The 18,724-nt window shown below is 41.6% G+C and overlaps 1 protein-coding gene across 1 annotated transcript in view; it reads left to right on the forward strand.

Moving 5' to 3' along the window:
• CCDC73 (coiled-coil domain containing 73) overlaps nt 1-17,922 on the forward strand; it is a 136,711-nt gene extending 118,789 nt beyond the window's left edge. The window contains exons 17-18 of the mRNA XM_077819960.1: nt 12,326-12,459; nt 17,668-17,922. Coding sequence (XP_077676086.1) covers nt 12,326-12,459; nt 17,668-17,922 — 389 coding nt within the window. The remainder of the gene's footprint in view (nt 1-12,325; nt 12,460-17,667) is intronic.
• The last annotated feature ends 802 nt before the right edge of the window (nt 17,923-18,724 follow it).

An 18,724-nucleotide genomic window follows, 5' to 3' on the forward strand; every position in this document is an offset into this window, starting at 1 on the left:
CAAACAAGCAGGTTATTACTGATCTGACAAGCCACCCTCCCAGTTTTGACCAGCCACGCAGACTTTGGACCACACTGAACTGCATCCAACAAACCATGGGAGATGCAGCTACTTGATGTACAAGTGTAAAATGAAAGACTTTCCTTTGCGCTACTCTGGTGAGAACATCTAAACCATGAAACACATCATAACGCAGTGCCCCAGATATAGATTGAGAGGTGAATTGGATGATATCCACAGTGTCACAGAGGAGACCTAGAAATAGCTTATGGACCTACAACTGCATCTATAGGATGTTGCTCTGCAAATACCATATGTGAGAGAGCATCACAGATCTCATTAAAGTTGATGTGTGTGCTAAGTACCTTTCAACAGTAGGAAGCCACTGCCCAAGGCAATGGGTGCATGGCAAGGCCAATCAACAGCCAAGGCACATAGGCTGAGTGAGGGGTTTTCTTGGGACTGTTTGAAGGAAAAAAAAAAAAATCAGAAGATAGAGGATTGACTGGTTGCAGCTTGTCCCTGTGTGTGGGGGTAGAAAGCCACAGAAAGTCAGCCCAATGTGAGAGAAGTGCTGGTGAGCATGGCCCTGGGAGGAACACAAAGACAGAGGTTATTTTGGGCACAATACTCACTGAAAAGGCAGACTTCAATTTCTGAGCAAGGAAACTGCCTACTATGTTTAGGGAAACAGGGTTTTATGTATGTTCTTTTTAGAGTAACAGCCGTGTTAGTCTGTATTTGCAAAAAGAAAAGGAGTACTTGTGGCACCTTAGAGACTAACCAATTTATTTGAGCATTATAAATTGGTTAGTCTCTAAGGTGCCACAAGCACTCCTTTTCTTTTTGTATGTTCTCTGTGACTAGTATTGCAATAAAAAAGCACTTGACTCATCATCAATTTTTCCTCCTTAAGGAAGAATGCCCTGGATATTGGCCAACTGCTAAAGTCAAAAAAGGGTAATAATATCAATGAAAATTTTATGGCCAGTAGGGTTAAGAAAAATCAGAAGAAATTCATGAAATATAGCAGGAACAAAGGAAATCCAAACACTGATACAGGTCTCAGAGTAGATAAGGATGATAAAATTGTCAATCATGAAGCAGAAAAGGGGTAACTATTCAATTGATATTTCTGTTCTGTATTTGGACAGAAGCAGGGTGATGTATTCATATCTTAAAACGATAAGGAAATATTTTCTGTGCCATCAGTAACAAGGAAGTATGTTAAACAGCAACCATTAAATTGTTTTAAATGGACAGGATTGGATAACTTGCATCCATGAATATTAAAAGAATTGTCTAAGGATTGCTCTCAACAATTAATGATGATTCTCATTATTCCAAGATTTGTTAAAGTTCAAGGACTGGAAAAAAGTTGATGTTGAGTAACTATTTTAAAGGGTAAATGGGATGACTGGATAACTTTAGGCTGGTTATCCTGATACTGATCCCAGACAAAACCATGGAAAGGCAGAAATGGGACAAAATCAGTAAAGGATTAAGTATGGCAGTGTGATTAATGCTAATCAGCATGGAAAATAGGTCTTGTCAGACAAATGTGATATTGTTTTTAATGTGATCATGTTTGTTTGATAAAGGTCATTGTGTTGGCATAATATACTTACATGTCTGTCAGGTATCTGACTTAGTCCCACATGATGATAAAATTAACACTAAACAAAAACTATACAAAAGCATTGTACTATATTCAAAGGGTTAAAAACTGGTTAACTGGTAGGCTTCAAAAAATAATTAGAAATGGGGTATTATCCTATGGTTAAAACAACGAGGAGTCGTTGTGGCACCTTAGAGACTAAAATTTATTTGGGCATAAGCTTTTGTGGGCTAGAACCCACTTCAGCAGATGCATGGAGTGGAAAATACATGAGCAGGTATAAATACATGAAAAGATGGGAGTTGCCTTACCAAATGTGAGGTCAGTCTAACGAGACAATTCAATTAACAGTAGGATACCAAGGGAGGAAAAATAACTTTTGTAGTGATAATGAGAGTGGCCTATTTCAAACAATTGACAAGAAGGTGTGAGTAACAGTAGAGGGAAATTAGTACGGGGGAAATTAGGTTTAGGTTTTGTAATGACCCAACCAGTCCCAGTCGTTATTCAGGCCTAATGTGGTGATGTCCAGTTTGCAAATTAATTCCAATTCTGGAGTTTCACGTTGAAATCTGTTTTTGAGGTTTTTTTGTTGAAGAATTGCCACTTTTAGGTCTGTTATTGAGTGAACAGGGAGACTGACGTGTTCTCCTACTGGTTTTTGAATGTTATAATTCCTGATGTCAGATTTGTGTCCATTTATTCCTTTGCGTAGAGACTGCTCAGTTTGGCCAATGTACATGGCAGAGGGGCATTGCTGGCACATGATGGCATATATCACATTGGTAGATGTGCAGGTGAATGAGCCCCTGATGGTGTGGCTGATGTGGTTAGGTCCTATGATGTTGTCCCTTCAATAGATATGTGAACAGAGTTGGCACCGAGGTTTGTTGCAGGGTTTGATTCCTGAGTTGGTGTTTTTGTTGTGTGGTGTGTAGTTGCTAGTGAGTATTTGCTTTAGGTTGGGGGGCTGTCTGTAAGCAAGGACTGGCCTGTCTCCCAAGGTCTGCGAGAGTGAGGGATCGTCCTTCAGGATAGGTTGTAGATCCTAGATGATGCGCTGGAGAGGTTTTAGTTGGGGGCTGTAGGTGGGGGCTGAAGGTGACGGCTAGTGGCATTCTGTTACTTTCTTTGTTGGGCCTGTCTTGTGGTAGGTAACTTCTGGGTAGCCTTCTGGCTCTGTCAATATGTTTCTTCAATTCACCAGGTGGGTATTGTAGTTTTAAGCACGCTTGATAGAGATCCTGAAGGTGTTTGTCTCTGTCTGAGGGATCGGAGAAAATGCGGTTGTATCTTAGAGCTTGACTGTAGACAATGGATCGTGTGATGTGGTCTGGATGAAAGCTGGAGGCATGTAGGTAAGTATAGTGGTCAGTAGGTTTCCGGTATAGGGTGGTGTTTATGTGACCATCACTTATTAGCACTGTAGTGTCTAGGAGGTGGACCCCTTGTGTGGACTGGTCCAGGCTGAGGTTGATGGTGGGGTGGAAATTGTTGAAATCCTATGATTGTGTTTCTAGTGGGATCCCACAAGCATTATTCTTGGCCCAATGCAATTCAATATCTTTATCAATTATGTGGAAGAACGTAACTACTGTAAAAATTACAGATGACACATACGTTGATGGAGCAGTAAATAATGATGACAGGCCTGTTATAAAGACCAAGTTAGAACACCTGAAAAAGTGGGCTCATTTGAATAAAATGTTTTAATACAGCCAAATGCAAGGTCAAATATCTAGGAACAAGGAATGTAGGTCACAAATTAAAGATGGTAGTTCGTATCCTGGAATGCAATGAAACTGAAAAGAACTTAGGGGTAATGTTGGATAAGCAACAGAACACGAGCCTCCAGTTAGGTATAATCGGGGAAATATTGAGGCAGTGAGCTAGTATTACCTGTGTATATGGCATGAGACAATACTGGAATACTGTGTCCAGTTCTGGGGCTCACACTTCAATAAAGATGCTGAAAAACTGGAAAGAGTTCAGAAAGCGCTACAAGATGCCTCATCCGGCACCAGCGCAACCAATATGGACAAGATCCCTGTCCCTCCAGCACTGACACCAGGATAATCAATACTAGTGGAATTCTGCCTCTCCAGGGACCTCCGCATATCGGACGTACCGGAGTCCCTGCTTCTCAGTACCGGGACCTATGTACTGAGCCTGTGCTTAGCACGGGAATATGCCATGCCATGCTCCTCCACTCTCTAGTGAGGGTTCAGACAGTGAACCAGAGGAGGTGGCATCACAATACTCCACTCAGGCCCCATATGGTGCTCAGAATCAACAAAGCCCTAAAATATGCCTTCAGGGGGCCCCACCACCACCATCCTGGTTCAGCCACTCATGGGCACCACCGCCAGGATCCATGTCTCCCGACTGGCCCTATTGGGACCCTTGGGCAGCATATCACTGGCATGCCTCTCAGGCTTCAAGCCTCACCTGACAACCCTCAAGACACACCCCCTCGGCCGCAGCATCCAGAGCTTCAGAGCCTCCACAAGACATTATAGAGGAACAGGAGGGTGGTGCCGAGGAAGAACTGACACTGAGGACCTTATTCTCCTTCTCCACAGGTGAAGCAGTAATGCCTTCCCCACCATCTCTGGAAGATGACTAGTCTCTTCCAGGAGTTAGCAAAGAGTTGCAGACGCTCTCCAAATACCACTGGAAGTACACTCACCATTGACTCCTTAACTTGACATATTCCATTCTACCTCCTCCTCAAAGATCGCCCCTCCCTATTAAACCACCTTAGACTCAGCAAGAACCATACAGCAAACCCCAGTGTTGGTAGTGCCTACCTGCCGGTGGGCAGACAAAAAAATAATATGTCCCCACCAATTAATCTGAATTCCTCTTTTGCCAGGTTCTGCTCAGAACACATCCAACCTCCCTGTTTCACATGAATCAGCTGAGTCACCTTCCAATTTTTTACCCCAAGCCTCACCAACAGGGAGGCTGTATTGCATACACTAGATGTCAGGAGAGCCCTAGTCTTCTTCTTGGACAGGTAAAACGTCTTCAGGAAGTCCCCTAGGGTTTTCCGCTCCATTGTGGAAAGATCCCAGGGTTCAGCAACATCAGCCCAAAGACTCTCCAAGTAGGTCTCAAATTGCATCAGACAATATTACCAAGCTCGCAACATGACCCTTCCAGACTCTATTCATACACACGCCACAAGGTCAATCTCCTCATCTTCACCTTCTTCCAGAATAGCCTTATCTCAGAGAGCTGTAGAGCAGCGACATGGGCATCAGTCCACACTTTTGCAGAACACTATGTGATCACTGGGGACTCTGCCTCCAATGCCATCTTCAGCTCCACAGTGCTGTCATCTGTAACTGACCTGACTCTGAAGTCCTAGCCGTCCAGAAGGGGTACTGCTCAGGAGTCACCTACAGTGGAGCACCCATAGGGACACTACTCAAAGAAGTTACCTTGTGCAGTAATGATGGTTCTTTGAGATATGTATCCCTATGGGTGCTCTGCAACCCACGCTCCTCCCCTGTACTTCAGAGTTCTTGTCAATGAGTCTGCTGTAGAGAAGGAACTGAGTGGGGGTAGCTGTTATGTGCTGGCTAGCCTCATGGTACAGCCAGAGCAGAGAGAGCACATGTGCAGGCCTAATGGACACTGCTACTGAAGTCTCCAATCAGCAGCACAGGGACGCAAACACACCCACAGTGGAGTACCCATAGGGGGACACATCTCGAAAACCCATAGTTACTGCACAAGTTGAGTAACTTCTTTTCAGCCATTTGGTCCTTCTGCAGCACTGGGTATTCACCAAATGCTTGACAGTCACACCAAGGGTGTAATCCATGTGGACAATGGATCTCAAAGAAATACAGGCAGTGTCGGGTAAGTAACTACAAAACTTTTACACATTTATACATCTGGTTAGATTAGAAGATTATGTTGCCATGTGGGATACCTGACTTCAATTCTCAATACAAATGCATTGCTCTCAGACTGGTGCATTTCAGAAATAGTTAACAGCCTATGTGAGGGAATTCCTTATCCCACTCAATCACAATTCTGCCAGTGAATTAGGGAGTGACATTGATAGGTTCCAGAGAGCAGCCACAACACATGATCTCCAGGGTGAACTGGGATGAACTGGGAAATAGTAGACCTTCCTGAAGAATTATAACAAAACCAAACAACAAAAAACTAATGAAATAGAACATTATAATTAGACTAAGGTCTCCTGCTGCTACATACATGCGAAGGCATTTACAAAAATTAATGCCAAGGCAAAGCACATATGTATATTCATAGTAAGATAACTTTTGCTACTGTACCAAATGATTATGTTACTTTGTTGCATCAACATTGACTCATAACAGTAATTGACTATGCTGACTGGTTTAGAAAATAGACTTCAGCCCTGTTCCTGCAAAGATTTAGGTATGTGCTTAATGTCACTATTCATGGCATGGAAAGTCTTTGCAGCATTGGGCCTTACTGTGTGCTGCAGCTAATCTATAGTACAGCTTAAATATAGCACCTGATTAAATGCTTATGGTCCAATTTTCAGAAATGCTGGGCACCACAACTCCAGTTACATCAGTGGTTGCTGTGGGTGCTCAACACCTCTGAAAATCAGGCTAATATTGTTTTAAACATATCTAACTGTAATAAGAAAGCTAGTTCCTGATTAGCTAGTTATTTAAAATGGCATTCAGTTCCTAATGATAAGCCATTCAACAATGTGACAGGATGGCACTGATTATATTTTATCATCTTACTCAGAAGCTGGTATTCATAGACACTCATTTCAGGAATCAGTGTTTTAACTAGAAGCTATGATTTACAATATAAAAACTTGTCTACTATATGAATATTGGAAAAATACTTCTTTGAGTAGTGTCCCTATGCGTGCTTCACTGTAGGTGTGCTTGCAGCCCTGTGCTGCTGATTGGAGAACTTTGATAGCAGTGTCTGTTTGGCCCACACATGCACTGTCCCCCTCCACGTGCTGTCAACAGCACCTGGCTAGAGACAGAGATATTAGCTGTCCATTCATCAGATTGTTAACTCTACTGTTCGAACTTAACTATCTACTAATCTTTCTTTGTTATTTTAGTTTCCTTTGTTTTTTTTCTTAAAAAACAAACAAACCCCCCACACTTTATCTACTTCTTCCCCTTTCTCCGGTTCACCTGGGTTTAAAGAGGTGCCACTCCTGTTAAGAAGCATCTTTGTAAGGGAGGGACATTCCTATTGTGTCCGTTGCCTTGGGGAAAACCACATGCCCCAGAAGTATTTTTTTTTGTCAGCAGCTGAAGCCATGATCTCAAAAGGACAGACAGCTCAGACTAAAACTCCTTCTAATGGAGGCAGCTCTCCAGCCTCCTTCAGACCCGTGTCAAAATTTACCCAGAGGATGGGAATCTTCACCACAGCCCTCTACATCCACAGACAATTAATCTAAAGCCATGAGACACTCACATATAGCTTCAAAAGAGAGCTGCGAGTCCCCAGAGTGAACCCCAAACAAGCCAGAAAAGATCCCCAGCATGTTATATATCATTGTACTGAATGGTACTGAAACCATCCAAATGCAGTACCCAGAACTTGCACAGTACCATCCCAATGGAGCACGTTGATATGCCTAAAGACCCGATGGGCACAGGCACCGAAGCAAAGGTACCAACTGTGAGAGATAAGGACAGAGACCATGCTTTGGGGAAGGCTCCTTCAGTATGGGCAATGGCTTTGGTACCAGCAATGGTATGCCAAACAACATCAGAGCATTTAGCCTGGTCTACATCACCAATCCCGTCAGCACTGTCGTCTCAGCACCGGCAGCCACCACCAGTACCAACCTCCATGGCACCACAGGAGTTCAGATACTCGAAAGACTTCACAGTATCTGATGTACCTGGGTCTTCCCTACTTGGTACCAGAGCTCCGGTACTGACTTTACCTCAAGCTCGAGAGTCTCCACTGGCACCATGCCATGCCCCTCCATTCTCCAGTCGAGAGTGAGCAGGAAGAGGTTGTCTTTGCTCTTTCCATGCACCTTATAGTGCCCATTACCAATCTGGGCCTCCGGAGCCGTACTGCCTTCTGGACCCTCAACCACCCTGGTATGGATGACAATGTCCTTCCTGCCATCCCAATGGCCTTACTGGGACCCATCGGAGGAATATAGATATGACACCTCCTGAACATTTAGTGCGGGTCACCGTGAATCAACAAGGGGCCCTCCATCAGCCTCTGCCGACCTTGACAAATAGGTCACACCACTGCCCCCTCCGCCATCTCTTACGAATGACTTTAAACTCTTTCAAGACCTAAGAGGGTGGCAGACACTTTGCAATCGCCTCTAGAGGTAAAAGAATCACACCACAATTGCCTCTAGAGGTAAAAGAATCATAAGCTGTTAGACATTTTACACTCCTCTTCTTTATCCAGAGAAGCCTTCCCCATCAATGAGGCTTTCTTGCATCCAGCCAAATTGATATGGCAGACCCATACATCGGTCACACCAATCTGTAAGTGATCTGATAAGAAATACTACATCCCAACCAAGGGCACAGTTTCTTTTCTCCCATCCACCCCCTAATTTGATCGTTGTGGATGTGGTGAACTCCAGAGGTCGTCAGCACCAGGTGAAGTCCACCTCTAATGATAGGTATTAGAAACGCCTCAACCATTTTGGAAGAAAGGCTTATTCTTCTGCCACACTACAATTCCACATCGCAAATTACCAAGTGCTAATAGCAAAATATAACTACTTCAGTTACTCCAAACTCAATTTGTTTATTGATCAATCACACAGAGATAAGTTTAGGGCCATTATCAAAGGATAACTGGTAGCCAAGATGGCACTTCAGTCAGCACTTGACGTAGGCAATACTGCAGCATGATCCATCTTCACAGCAATTGTGATGCAACGAGCCTCTTGGCTACATTTATCTGGCTTCCTGAAGAAAGTACAGACAACCATGGAGGACCTTTCCTTCAAAGGCACCAAACTGTTCGCAGAAAGGACAGACGCATCCCTCCACACACTCAAAGACTCCAGGGCTACTCTTTGGTCGTTGGGGATTTATACACCTCACAGAAGAGAAAATAGAGTCTTCAGCCCTCACATAAATCATGCACAGCACCCTATCAAACTCAATGCTTTTATGAGCCACAAAGGAAAAAGGCCAGATTCTCAAAGCGCAAACTATTGGGCACACAGCCTTCCCTCTTCCCAACCATCCACTTCAGAACATCAATTTTAATAGATTAGTTGGGGCACCGGCAGACCACTCCCTCCAACACTATCTGATGCTAAACAACTCTTCACATCCCTTTGGATGCCACCTGGCTGTTCCATAGCACCTGGGATTGGATAACATCTCACAAATTGGTGCTAGAAATCATCATTAATGGGTATTCCATTCATTTCACCTCCCTTCCCCTGCCCCCACAACACCTTTCCCCATCCCTCTTCAGGGACCCTCCTCATGAGAGTCTACTGTGACAAGAGATAGATCAACTCCTCTGTGTAGGAGCCAGAGAACCAGTACCTCAACAAGTAGGAGGCAAAGGTTTTTACTCTCGTTACTTCCTAATAATCAAGAAAAAGTGGGGTTGGAGAGCCATACTGGACCTCAGAGCACTCAACAAGTTCATCAAGGCTCAAAAATTCAAGATGGTCATTCTAACAGCGAGTATTCCAGCTTTGGAACAGAGAGACTTTTTTGGCCCTCAACTTTCAGAATGCTTATTTCAATCTTACCATCCCACAGATGGTTCCTCATGTTTACCCCAGGACAGGACCACTACCAGTACAGGGTACTCCCCTTTGGGCTATCATCGGCTCCCAGAGTATTCTCCAAGGTCCTCATTGTAGTGGCAGCTCATCTTCATTTCTAGGGAATCATGATCTATCCCCATTTAGACAACTGCTTCCTCAGGGCTCGTTCCTTTGACCAAGTTCTGCAGGTTACCCATATGACTATGGACTTATTCAGAAGCCTGGGCCTACAAATCAATGTCCAAAAATCGATGTTAACCTCAATACAGAGATTAGAATTTATAGGAGCCAATCTCGACTGTCTCTGAGTGAGCACTCTCCTCCCACAATACAGATTTTATAAGAGTGGAATAGATTGAGGAGACAGTGCAAACCAGCCCTCAAATATCAGCCAGACACTGCCTTCAACTGTTGTGGCCCATGGCTGCAGGCACATTTGTGATAGCTTATGCCAGGCTTTGCATGAGGTGTCTCCAGTCATGGTTCACCTCAGTTTACAGGCCAATCAGAGACAGCCTAGACAAGCCCCTATCATTACCCACCGAGGTCAAGCAGTCCTTGAAGTGGTGGAAGGACCCAGCAAACATCTGCACAGGGATCTCGTTCACACAGCCCAGTCCCCATCCAGCACTACTCCTCACCATTGACACATCCCTCATAGGATTGGGAGCACATCTCAACAACCTCATAACACAGGGAAAGTGGTCACCCAGGGAGGCATTTCTTCATATCAATCTCCTCGAACTCAGAGCGGTCAGGAATGCATGTGCTTATTTCCTTCTGCTGATTAGAGGTACGCACACAAGGGTCATGATAAACAACATAGCATGTATGTACTACATAAATCATCAATGGGCGCCAGATTGCTTTCCCTTTGTGAGGAAGCACTAATGCTATGGAACTGGTGCATTATGATATCAACGGCCTACCTACCAGGAGTGCAGAACACGACAGTTTAGCGTCTCAGGCGCAAGTTCCTACACAACCACGAATGGGAGATAACTCAGTAGTACTCTATGGCATATTCAGACATTGAAGGACACCGACAATAGACTTGTTTACCTTACCTGAACAAGTAATGCCCATGCTACTTCTCCAGGGCAGGCCTCAGTCAGCACTCTTTAGGGGATGCTCTCTTTCTCTCATGGGACAAGGGCCTTCTATACGCCTTTCCCCCATTTCCTCTATCGCTGAAAGTCCTAATAAAAAGAGAAGGCAAATGTTTTACTGATTGCTCCCATCTAGCTGAGACAGACGTGATACCCTTACCTGTCACAGCTGGCAACATGTCTGCTAGTCTCTCTCCATACCTTCTCTCGCAGAACGAAGGAAACACTCTCCACCCCAACTTGTGGATACTCCAACTTGCGGATACTCCAACTTCACCTAGCAGTCATAGCAGCCTTCTATGAACAAATAGAGGGATTCTCAGTGCTCTCACCCAACTACAAAACAATTCCTTAAGGATATAGTAAATCTTTTTCCCCAATCTAGATGCCCCACCTCAATATGGGACCTAAACTTAGTACTAAAGAGCCCGACTAGACCACCCTTTGAACCCATGGCCACTTGTTAGCTCACATACCTGCCTATTAAGACAGTGTTCCTGGTGGAGATCACCTCAGCAAGGAGAATAGGGGAAATAGCAGCACTAGTGGCACCCCCACCCACTTATATTATTTCGGCACAAGGTTACTCTCAGACTGCACCTGAAGTTCATCCCCAAGATGACCTCATCTTTTCACATAAACCAACTGATTCACCTCCCAAAATTTTACCCTAATCCTCACTGTGATAACAGGGACGCTTTACTGCACACCCTAGATGTTAGGAGAGCCCTGGCCTTTTACCTGGCCAGGACAAAGGCCTTTAGGAAATCTAATCTTTTCCTTTCCATTACGGAAAGATCTAATGGTACAACGATATCAACCCAGAGACTCTCCAAATGGGTCTCGAACTGTATCAAACACTGTTATCAGGTTCACAACATAGTGTCCGGAATCCATGTACACTCCACGAGGTTTGTTTCCTCCTCTGTCACCTTCCTCAAGAATGTCCCCATATCGGAAATCTGCAGGGCAGCAACCTGAGAGTCTGTGCATACCTTCTCAGAACACTGTGTGATTACTGGGGAGTCCGCTTCCAATGCTATATTAGGCTCTGCAGTATTGTCATCCATAACAGCGCCAAAGTCCCAGATTCCCATTAGGGATACTTCTCAGGAGTCATCTACAGTGAAATACCCATAGGGACACAACTCAAAGAAGAGGAAGTTACTCACCTTGTGAGCAATGATGGTTCTTTGAGATCTGTGTCCCTAGGGATGCTCCAAGACCCACCCTCCTCCCCTCTTCGCAGTTCTTGTCAAGGACTCTGCAGTAGAGAAGGAACCGAGCGGGATTCACCTGGGCATGCTGGTTGGCCTCCTGGTAGAGCATGAGGAGGTGACAGCGCATATGCAGGCTGAATGAACACTGCCACCAATGTTCTGCTATCAGCAGTGCAGAGATGCAAGTGCACCTGCCATGGAGCACCTATAGGGGGTCACATCTCAATGAAATATCATTACCCCCCAAGGTGAGTAACTTCCTCTTCTTTGGAATTATTTACCAAAAAATATCTTTTTATTTTAATACTGGGACTCTTTGTAATGCATTATATAAAAGAAATGATGGTAAACAGTACTTTTTATTAAAATGGAAACTTTATTTAAAAAATAATTCTTGCTGCTCTGCTATTGAAACAAAATTTCTGGCAGTAAGATCAAAGTGTAGAAAAACAACAAAGTATAAATGAGGTAAAATCAAAACAAAAATTCTGTGATTTAAAACAAACACTTGTGGTTCTTAAGATGAGAGATAAACCAGAAGTTTGGTCACTCTAAAATTAGTACCTAGAAAATGAATTGCAGTTGTTACCATTTCCTTTTTGTCAATCAGATTCTACCAGTATTAACGGAGTTGCTGACACTTTGAATACCTCAAGTATCCATCGAGGTCCCAAGAGAGATCCCAGTGAAGAATGGAATGCAATAGCAAAGACTTTTTATGATTCTTCTTTTCCCACAGAACATGTAAGTCAATTAAAAATATTGCAGAGCAGACCTCGGTGAGCTAATTCCACAGATATGTGTAGAACTGTATGCATCTGGATGTTTTAAGACCTAGTCGATCTCCAAAATAATATCAAGAGGGCAACATGGCACCATTTTTCACAATTAATGTTGATAGAAAACAGCAGGAAAAAGTCACAGCATATAAATCAAGCAGATGCTAGCCAGTCTGTTTTGGGAGGAGAGGGTGAGGTAGTTCATTATGTACCTCAATAAAAATGATCACCTACAATATAGGAAGACAAGCATATTATGTTCCTTTTATTTGTTTACTTATCTAATAAAATAATTCAGAATATATATGAATTGCAATAGCTGTTAGCTAGTTTGTTCTATGCTGCAATAAAATATATATTGCTCATTGCTTTTGAATTTGTTCATTATCATCATCTTTGTTTGATAAGGCAGAATATTCACATTGGTATACATCAATGTATGCATAAGCAGAGAATTAAAAGAGGAAACCTGTCATTCTCTAGGGTCAATTTGTCATTTAGAGGAAACTAGCCATGCTTCACGTTGCATTTTGGAGATCTCTGTGGTACGTAACTCTTTATGCAAAACCCTGAAGAAAAGGGCTAAGTCTGGTTTCTGTCTCAAAGAGACAAGTTCTAAGGCACAATATTAAACATACCTTCAAAGGGTGATTTTTTTTGGTGACAACTTGTGAATTAACCACCTTGGACCTTCCATTTTGGAAATGATTACTGAGAAGATGGTGGGCAGTCAACTGGATCCTATTGGTCTGGTTTCAGGCCTGGGTATGTAGAGATAATTATACTGACATCTTCATGTGATAGACTACCAAGGTTAGAGGTCTACTGATTTTATTGGATCACATTCAATACTATTTCAGCACCATTTCAATACCATTGGCTCACTTGTTCTCTGGTAGCACTATTCCTTCCTTTTGGATAAATCTCAAAGGGTTGTATTGAACAACTCAGCTGCCCAAAACACTACTTCCATGTTATCAGTATTCTTTTTCAACAAAGATGAGGCCACCTGCGAAAGTTGAGTTGTTTTGGGCTGCATGCCCATCAGTATGCTCATGATACTCTTTTGCCTAACTCAGATTCCACTGTGTTTGCTCTTTCCACATGTGACAGAGATAGGAATAAGGATAAGGATGAGCTGAAGTTAATGCTGCGTGGTAGGGAGAAGTACCTGGATAAATTGGCAGGGATTATATCCACTCCTTTTAAACAGTGGACATGCTATATCTGCCCTTAGTTAAAATAGTAGACCAACATGTCTTAGCTACAGCAAGACAAGAGGTTGCTGTTTTTATTTTAATATACACACTTCTGACTGCATGTATACCCACTTTTGTCACTTCCAGTCTACACTACTGAACTGTGCTCTACCTAGGGCTATTCATGAAAGCCAAGCAAAGACTTCACCTGGGGGAGAACGTAGCCGCTTGCCTTTGTGGATTAGACATATGTGAGACATAACTAGTGCATCTTGCTGACTTATGACTTCAGGTGCATTTCAAAGTGTTGAATCTATAAAGCCCCAGTCTGGGATTTTGCTTCTGCCTCTTCCCATTTGTTTTGGTATTACAGTTGTAATAAGTTATTTCCTCAAGACTAACTTTTATGGGCATAAAGAAGGGGAGCTGGAGGATTAAAAATAGTTAAGAGTTGTCTTGATCACTAACAACTTATACTGTTATCATATCATACTGTACTAGTTATGTGCTACAGCACGCTGAATAAATTGTATTCTAGCACAAACTAAATACATTAGTCTGGAAAAAAAAGGAAAGCTAGGGTGTTTTTTTTTGTTGTTGTTGTTAGTTGAGCCCTTTAATTCTGAAACATTTCCTGCTCCAATTCATAAATTATGAGACATGTCTCATTCGCTGCATCTTGACAGGTAAAAAGCTGCACAACTAAGGTTTACAGGGAGAAGGGCTCTCCCCTGAAGACCTCCTAAGGTGCATGGGATCAGACACTCTGGTGATGTGAAGTCATTTCTGCAATATAGATTTTTTTTTTTAAATAAAGCAAACCTAGAAAAAATAGAGGCTGTTAAAGTTGGATAAACAGTCATAAACCAGGAAATTACAAGGTAAAAACCTTAATTCTGGCCCTTGTACCTATGCATCATAATAATATATGATCATTTAATTAGACTTTCTCAGATACAATACATACAGCTTTTCTACAACTTTAGGGCTTACACACGCTACCACTTACGTCGGTATAACTTATGTCACTCATGTAAATAAGCCACCCCGCAAATGACATAAATTACACCAACCGAAGCACTGGTGTGGACAGCGCTATGTCAGTGGAGAGCTTTTCCTGCCGACACAGTTACCGCCTCTCACGGAGGTGGTTTTATTATGCTGATGGGAGAGATCTCTCCCATTGGCATAGAGCGTATTCTTCAGATGCGCTATAGCGCTTCAAGTGTAGACTAGGCCTTAGATATACGTGTGGTATCTTGTAGTACTGTGTGTACCAGACATAGTCCAGTAATCATTTCTATCAGAAGTAGATACATCATAGTACCATTTTCACAAAGCATACTGCAAATTAGGTGCAACAGCAATAGAGAAAATTTGCTGGGATACTTGAGATATTTCATAGCTAACATATATTTCATAACTACCTGACCCTCACGAATTATATGCAAGGATGTATGTGTAGTGGTTGAAAAAAACTGTATAAGATATGGCTGCTGACTAAATAAGCCATGTGTTTGCATAAGACAAGCAAGAACGTACCATATAAAAGTCTAAGTCAAGGATGCCTGGACCACCGTAACATGGAAAATAGAATAAATATATACAAATGACAAAAATAGTACAAGATACTACACAAGTGCACCTAAGATTATGGGGGGAAGGGGAGAAATCGAGGAATTGTATAGAACAATGTATTAAGCATCCATACACTGTGCTTGCAATCAGAATGCATATGTGCATCCTTAACTCATTTCCTGCCCTGAGTGCTTAAATGCGTAACATTAACATTCTCTTAATGACAGCTTCTATCAATAACAAGTTCCTGTTGAGCTTAATAGCATTTGTTCTATTTGTCACTAAGACTGACACAGCAATGCATGACACTCATTAGAATCAATCAACCCGGGTACAGAAATCTGCAGTTTTAAAGCATTTCTGATCCTTTAACATTTAAAAACCTAAATGATACAAATTTTAAATCCAGTGGATGGGATTCACACAGCCATCCAATATTTCAAACACACTGTAACATATCTGTATTAAATTTATGAGCTTCTACTACCTACTGCAATTTATTCTCCAGGGCTCAAATGCTGGTCCCTCTTGGACTAAAACCCTAGTAAATGGCCTTGCACATGGGAACCTTACTAGCAATGCCAAGTGCAAAAACAATTCTCCTCCTGCCAGTCTAACATGAAGGTGCAGGTATAGTTCCATGCACAACCTAAATGGGAATTCTGGCTGGTGGAAGCATTGGCAATGGACAGTTTGCCTACAGTCCTTCAGGCCTGTGGAGAAGAGCCAGATCCACCGTTCATTGTCTTACATATAACGCAGTCTCTCTGCATGGCAGCCCACATAGTGAAACTGCAACAGTTTTGTTACATTTTGGATCTTACTAGAGATAGAAGTGTGGAGCAGCATTTGGCCATAAAAGAAATAACTATTATATTTTTCCATACTCTGAGATAAATTACTCTTATTTTAGTGTACAGTTGAAACACACTCACAATATTCCTTTTTAAATGCAAAAATGGTTATAAAAACACAAGAATGACAGATAATGGGTCTTATAGGAGGTTAGGCCTTAGATATGTATTTTTATTTTTCATAATTATTTTAACAAGTGGTGTGGAGTCAGTGCCCTTACAGCTTCAAGAGATACTCCCTCTGCCTGTAACTGAAAAATCACCCTAATATATAGTCAAAAAGTGCTAGATACACCTTCAGTCAGATGGACAACATGTGCATGAAGCCAACTCCTTGAGACCCCATATGTCAAGGACTCACATAGCAGAACTGCAGTTCTTGGAAATGGAGTTTCAAACTACCACTCAGTGTGGTGCAGTAATAATCTGGCAAGCAGTTAAATGATTTGTTAATTCATTATATTTTGTCTGAAAGGTGAGCCGTGGACCAAGAAAATGTCCCCACACCAAACCAGCTACAGGTTTGTAACACTTCATGTGTGCTGTGCAAAGAGTTGGTTTGCTCTAGTAATTATCCACAACCACAGTAACTAGGACACTATTTCCATTCTATGTTATTTTAAAACAAAGTAAGCAGTTTGAACACAAGTAGTATATTGGGAAAAATGCCAAGTTTCTAATGGCTGATTCCACTTTCCTACTCCATTAGGAGTGGCAGTCCTCGGAAGGGAGAAAACAAAAGCTAAAATCTAAAAGAAAAATGTATAGTGCAGCTTTACTTCTATTAAATTTAGCCTTAGGGTTTACCATTGTTTTGTTTTGGTAGAAGGCAGAATGGAGTGCATAATTCAAGGGAGCAAATAACTTATTTTAAAAATTCTTGCAGGTTTTTTTTCTTAGGGGAAAGTGAAAAGGTTTATTAAAGATACCTACATAGTCTGAAGATATAACTTTGATCACTTACTTTATCATCTGTCAGTGCTGAATGCAGAAAACACTGTACATTCTTGAGTCGATCAGATGTGATTGTGTCTCTACCAAATGGTAAACACAACCATCCAAAAAACTAAAGGAAGAGCAAAAAGAGCTCTTAACAACATGAGGCCCATTTTTTCTCACTGACTGTCAGCTGAAGAATGAAGAGTATTTTTAAATTGTGACAGGGACCACCACATAAAAATATCTCCAACTGGCATAATGTACATTAGCAAATACTTTGCTAAACTGCATACTTAATCCAAAATTGGCAGTCTCTCCCCAATTCTCAGAGAATATTCTGTATTTAAGTCTCAAATTAAGACCATTATTTTTATAGAATACAGTACATTTACTAAGACATTATGAAGCAGAATAAATTAAAACCAAACTATGCTTGTCAAATTAAATGAAATTAGTTTTGCAATGCATTATCCTCACTGTTAATCATGTCTGTTTCCTCCTTACTTGCTAATCTTCAAAATTCAGTAATTTGCACTGGATCTCTAGATACATCAAGTTATTCTGAGTCTAATGCATTTATAATACTACATTTTATTCTCTTAGGTCAAAGCAGGAGTTTCTGTATCTTGCCACCAGCAGAAGCTTTTCCATCTGGCTTCCAATGCAGACACACCAGTCTCAAGTGAAAGTTTACTCAGCAAGGAAGATCAGAATTGTGATTCTCATAACTTCTTTATAAAAAGTCAAATCAATGACACTGAAAAGTTTTTGAATTTAGAAAGGCTCCACCAGTCTAGAAAAAGGAAATATGAAGAAAGTCTAGGAAAAGCTGCGACAGGGGACAAAACAGAAAAATAATTCAATCATAGAAAACTTTGTAGAACTCTTCCACTGGAAGTAAAGAGGTGCATATTTTATTCTGTGGGTAACTCTAGACTGCAAACTCGACAATGATTCCCCCCACCCCAGTATTTTGATGTAACTGTATTAAAAGAAAATAGATTCCCTACATTTCTGCAATTAAAGTCCTTGCAAGTTGTTACAAAATTTTTGCTAGAAGTTAAAAATTTAAAACAAGTGTTATAAGTATATGTCTGTTAAGTGTAATTTGTGATGTATTTAAAAACTGTACCTCCTTCAGATGTTGAAAAATCTTAGCTGCAGGACTTTCTCGTTTCTCTGCCAGAATGAGCACTAGCACAACTATCTAACAAAAGGGACAAATGATGTCTCAGAATGGAATGGTTCCTTCAAACCGTTATGACTCACTAACTGGCACAGGAATAAGAACGTCTGCTGTTTACATGTATCAGATCTTAAAGAGGAGTTAATATCGTACTAAGTAGAAATAGATACAATCTGAATTTTAAAATAAATATTGCCTCTTAAAAGGTAAGTCATCAAATGTATCATTTACAGAGATAATAAGGTGGCAATTTCATAAAGATTTAATTTTTCTTTATCCAGCTGATAATCATTTCTCTTCTTTTCCATTTCCACTCACTTTAGAATTACTTGAATCATCATCCTACTGCTTCTTTCCTCCCTCCCTCCCCCTCAAAGAAAGAAAGGATTAAAATTGAGAGAACCAAAAAGAATTAATGCATAGCCAATATGGTCATTGTTCATTATTGTTAAAAATGCATTAATAAACTCAAGG

The sequence above is a fragment of the Eretmochelys imbricata genome, chromosome 6, assembly GCF_965152235.1.
Source record: "Eretmochelys imbricata isolate rEreImb1 chromosome 6, rEreImb1.hap1, whole genome shotgun sequence".
Taxonomy (NCBI): domain Eukaryota; kingdom Metazoa; phylum Chordata; order Testudines; family Cheloniidae; genus Eretmochelys; species Eretmochelys imbricata.